General features: G+C 35.3%; 1 protein-coding gene across 1 annotated transcript in view; it reads left to right on the top strand.

Annotated features, from left to right (window-relative positions):
* Positions 1-360: 360 nt before the first annotated feature.
* LOC102860259 (FAST kinase domain-containing protein 3-like) overlaps positions 361-2,080 on the top strand; it is a 60,854-nt gene continuing 59,134 nt past the window's right edge. The window contains exon 1 of the mRNA XM_006892115.1: positions 361-441. Within this exon, the coding sequence (XP_006892177.1) occupies positions 361-441 (81 nt within the window). The remainder of the gene's footprint in view (positions 442-2,080) is intronic.

The following is a 2,080-nucleotide window of genomic DNA, read 5'->3' as shown; positions in this document are numbered from 1 at the left end:
GAGGCTAGCTCCAGCCACAATTTCTGGAGGGCAACAGATATCTCTGTTCAGTCATTCAGGTACTTTGGGTTAAATATTTCTGTGCAGCTATATCACGTGGGATTTCTTAAACTGAAGAGGAAGAGGCCAGGTCTAGCTGCAGTTTCTGGAGGGAAACAGTAATACTACTAAGAATGGTGTTCCAAAAGATGATAGCAAATATATACAGGTTTTTCACAAAACTCTGTCATATGCTGGGGCACAATATTGTTACAACCACTTAAAATCTACTAAGACAATACTCACATAATGTCCATAAAGCAGCAGTCTACTCAGTCATGGTGAAAAACAAAATAACCCTTCTCCTAAAAAGTAGACGCAATGAATACTCCAGATGAAGAGAAGCAGAAGAAGTATGTTGATATGGACTTATTTGAACAGATACAGAAAATGCAAATGATGGTAAAAAGAATAGAAGTCATGAAAAGAGCAAATACTCCAGAAATAGTGATCCAGAAAAAAAATACATTTATGAGGAGCAACTGTAGAAGAAAATGCGAACAATGGAAGAATTGATAGTATAGATAAAGAGATACAAGAACTTACAAAATCAGCACAAGACAGAGAAGGTACAGACAACGCAATACTAAAATAACAGAAAACCATGAAAATGCAATCCAGAATATTAAGACCAAAATGACAGAAGTATGCAACACACTAGTAGAACAAAAAAAGTAGAATTGAAGAGATGGAACAGAGAGTCAGTGAGCTGAAAGGTAAGTGCCTCACTGGAAACACACTAGAAGAAAAATCAGAGACGAGACATAAAGAAAACATTAGAATATGTGGGATTACAGCAAAAGGAACACATATGTATGATTGACATTCCAGAACATGGGAGTGACAGGGCAGTCACTGAAGAAATTGTGGAAAGAAGTACTAGAAGAAAACTTCCCTGGTACTTTGAAGAATGGAGAAATTCACTTTCAAGAAGCACAGCAAACAGCAAATAGACTAAACCCAAAAAGAAAAACATCAAGACATATCATAGTCAAATCTCCAAATTAAAAGATGATAGAAAACTAAAAGCAATGTGAAAAAAACAGAGTCACCTACAAAAAGAAAAGAATTAGATTAAGTTCTGATTTCTCAGTGGAACCATTCAAGCCAGAGTATGGGACAGCATATAGAGAAAGTGAAAAGAAAACAATTGCCAGCCAAGGATTCTATATACAGCAAAGCTCTCCATCAAATATGAAGGAAAAATTAGATCCTTTGCAGAAAAGAAGAAACTTAAGGAATTTGAGAAAATGAGACTAAAACTGTAAGAAATTTTAAGTGAAATCTTTCACATGGAGATGCCATAGGAAAGTGAATGGAACACAGTAACCAGAAACAAAAGGAAAGGAAACACAGCAAAATGGCAATGGTAATAATCATACCTAATATGAATGAACTAAATGTGCTAATCAACAGAAAAAAAGTAGCAGAATAGATAAGAAACCAAAGCCCATCAATGTGTTGCCTGCAAGAAACACATCTAAAAAATGGAGAGAAAGACAGGCTTAAAAATCAAAGGCTGGGAAAAAATATACCAAGCTAATGGCAACTACAAAAAAGCTGGACTGGGAATACTAATCTCTGATAAGATAAAATTTCAGAATGAAAACCACCATAGAAGATAAGGAAGGGCATTGCATACTGATTAAAGGCACAGTCGATCAAGAAGACATAACATTGGCCAACATTTATAGACCTGAATAATACATAAAACAATTGGTAACAGAATTGAAGAAAGAAATTGACAACACCACACCTGTATCACAGAAGGATAAGTCAACTCAAAGGAACCTTAAGAAAGATTCAGAACATCTGAACTCAATCATCCAACTCAACCTTGTGGATGTATTCTGAGCACTGCACCCAACTATAATGAATTCACTTGCTTCTCAAGTGCACATGGTACATTCTTCATATTAAATCATATGTTAAAACACAAATCAAGCCTCAACAAGTTAAAAAACACTGAGAAAACACAGAATATCTTCTCAGATCACAATGCCATAAAACTAGAAATTAGCCACACGAGGGTAAAGCTTAA

The sequence above is a fragment of the Elephantulus edwardii genome, unplaced genomic scaffold (assembly GCF_000299155.1).
Source record: "Elephantulus edwardii isolate Elephantulus edwardi_28Jun2011 unplaced genomic scaffold, EleEdw1.0 scaffold00110, whole genome shotgun sequence".
NCBI classification, from domain to species: Eukaryota; Metazoa; Chordata; class Mammalia; order Macroscelidea; family Macroscelididae; genus Elephantulus; species Elephantulus edwardii.
This window is presented reverse-complemented; position numbering and strand designations above follow the sequence as displayed.